Raw genomic sequence first — 2,500 nt, 5'->3', positions numbered from 1 at the left:
AGCTGTGGGGGGGTCACGGGGTCACTGGGGGGGTCACAGGATCTAAGGGGGGTCAGAGGGTCACTGGGGCGTCACAGGGTCACTGAGAGGTCGCAGGGTCACTGGGGGGTCACAGGATCTAAGGGGGGTCACAGGGTCACGGGGTAACTGGGGGGTCACAGGATGTCTGGGGTCACGGGCTGTGCTGCGGGGTCACAGGGCGTCAGGGGTCAGCGGGTCGCGGCCTCTGACCTGGTCTCTTGGGGATCTTCTTGGTGGGCGTGTCCTTGCGCTTGGTCTGCACGGCGGGGGAGTAGAGCACGGCCGACGAGGCGCTGCTCTTCCTGAAGTGGTCCTTCAGACCCCGCAGAGAGCGGTCCAGCTGGCTGGACCGGATCTGGAAGTAGACCGTCATGAAGTCTGCAGGGGGGCGGGGGACGGAGGAGACAGAGGGGGACGGGGGGACAGGGGGACAGAGACAAATATTTTACTGTTTATTTATGGAAACACAGTTTAAGACTTTGATAGTTTACTGTTCTGGATTCAATTCTGAATAACTCCAGGAGGAGGAGGAAGAGGAGGAGGAAGAGGAGGAAGAGGAGGAGGAGGAGGAGGAGGAAGAGGAGGAGGAGGAGGAGGAGGAGGAGGAGGAGGAGGAAGAGGAGGAGGAGGAGGAAGAGGAGGAGGAGGAGGAGGAGGAGGAGGAAGAGGAGGAGGAAGAGGAGGAGGAGGAGGAGGAAGAGGAGGAGGAAGAGGAGGAGGAAGAGGAGGAGGAGGAGGAGGAGGAGGAGGAGGAGGAAGAGGAGGAGGAGGAGGAAGAGGAGGAGGAAGAGGAGGAGGAGGAGGAGGAAGAGGAGGAGGAAGAGGAGGAGGAAGAGGAGGAGGAGGAGGAGGAGGAGGAGGAGGAAGAGGAGGAGGAAGAGGAGGAGGAGGAGGAGGAAGAGGAGGAGGAAGAGGAGGAGGAAGAGGAGGAGGAAGAGGAGGAGGAGGAGGAAGAGGAGGAGGAGGAAGAGGAGGAGGAGGAGGAGGAGGAGGAGGAGGAGGAGGAAGAGGAGGAGGAGGAGGAGGAGGAGGAGGAGGAGGAGGAGGAGGAAGAGGAGGAGGAAGAGGAGGAGGAGGAGGAGGAGGAGGAAGAGGAGGAGGAGGAGGAGGAGGAGGAAGAGGAGGAGGAGGAGGAGGAGGAGGAGGAGGAGGAAGAGGAGGAGGAGGAGGAAGAGGAGGAGGAAGAGGAGGAGGAAGAGGAGGAGGAGGAGGAAGAGGAGGAGGAGGAAGAGGAGGAGGAGGAGGAGGAGGAAGAGGAGGAGGAGGAGGAGGAGGAGGAGGAGGAGGAGGAGGAAGAGGAGGAGGAGGAGGAGGAGGAGGAGGAGGAGGAGGAGGAGGAGGAGGAAGAGGAGGAGGAAGAGGAGGAGGAGGAGGAGGAGGAGGAGGAAGAGGAGGAAGAGGAGGAGGAGGAGGAGGAGGAGGAGGAGGAGGAAGAGGAGGAGGAGGAGGAGGAGGAGGAGGAGGAAGGAGGAGGAGGAGGAGGAGGAGGAGGAGGAGGAGGAGGAGGAGGAAGAGGAGGAGGAAGGTACCCTGGTTGCGTCCGTACTCCACCAGCCAGCTGGAGATGCAGGACACGTCCTGCAGGACGGCCTCGGGGAGGTGCTCCAGGACCACGTCCTCCTGCAGCTCCAGGTCCTCGTCCAGGCTGATGGCGTCCAGGATGAGGACGGGCGGGACGGGCCGGCTGTAGCGGGTCAGCAGGCCGCGGAACTCCGCCTCCAGCAGCTCCTTCCCCTTCTCGAAGCGAGCCTTCTGCAGGAGACCAGAACCAGACCCGCTTCAGCTGGACGCAGGACCGTCCTCAAGACATCAGCGGTCCAGAGACAGAGAGTGTGTGTGTGTGTGTGTGTGTGTGTGTGTGTGTGTGTGTACCACTGTGTTGAGCTCAGGACTGTCGGGGTTGTTGTCCTGGAAGTACTCCACCGCCTTCTGGATCTTGGCGATGCAGGTCAGGTACTCGTCCAGCCGGCCGGTCGGTCTGAGAGGACACACCCAAGGTTCAAGGTTCAAGGTTCAAGGTAACTTTATTGACACCCGCAGGTAGATTAATTTTGCAGTCGGGATGAGTCTCAACATTAACCCACACATGGAAAAACACAAACAGAAGGAGGATTAACAGCAGACATAGACGGACATGGACAGGCACTGCCAGCGGCTCACTGATCGTGGCTGAAGCACAAAACTAAATAAAAAATAGATAAAAGTCATTAAATATCAGTCCGCTGCCCGTATGAAGCCCTGCTCAGAGCGCTAAGAAAACATAAGAGCACGACACTAAACCTGAAAGAGTCGGGTCAGTCGGTTCAGACCACGCCAAGAGGAGACAGACGTCTCGTTCAAAGAGAAACAGCAGCAGGAACGACGCTGCTCCTGCAGCGACTGGTCCTCGCTGCCGGGCCACGAGTCTCCGTCCAGACGGACGCAGCTGGGACTCGCTCGCCGGGGGACGGGAGTCGCCGGTCGCCGTGTCTGGCCCGGC

The 2,500-nt window shown here is 60.2% G+C and overlaps 1 protein-coding gene across 1 annotated transcript in view; it reads right to left on the bottom strand.

Annotated features, from left to right (window-relative positions):
• The window catches only part of exoc7 (exocyst complex component 7), a gene marked incomplete at its 5' end in the record, with an annotated part of 15,857 nt that extends 13,823 nt beyond the window's left edge, over nucleotides 1–2,034 (bottom strand). The window contains 3 exons of the mRNA XM_030087013.1: nucleotides 232–399; nucleotides 1,551–1,773; nucleotides 1,894–2,034. Coding sequence (XP_029942873.1) covers nucleotides 232–399; nucleotides 1,551–1,773; nucleotides 1,894–2,034 — 532 coding nt within the window. The remainder of the gene's footprint in view (nucleotides 1–231; nucleotides 400–1,550; nucleotides 1,774–1,893) is intronic.
• Nucleotides 2,035–2,500: the final 466 nt, after the last annotated feature.

The sequence above is a fragment of the Salarias fasciatus genome, unplaced genomic scaffold (assembly GCF_902148845.1).
Source record: "Salarias fasciatus unplaced genomic scaffold, fSalaFa1.1, whole genome shotgun sequence".
In the NCBI taxonomy this organism is placed as follows: Eukaryota; Metazoa; Chordata; class Actinopteri; order Blenniiformes; family Blenniidae; genus Salarias; species Salarias fasciatus.
The sequence above is the reverse complement of the archived record's forward strand: the minus strand, read 5'-3'. Positions and strand labels throughout refer to the sequence as shown.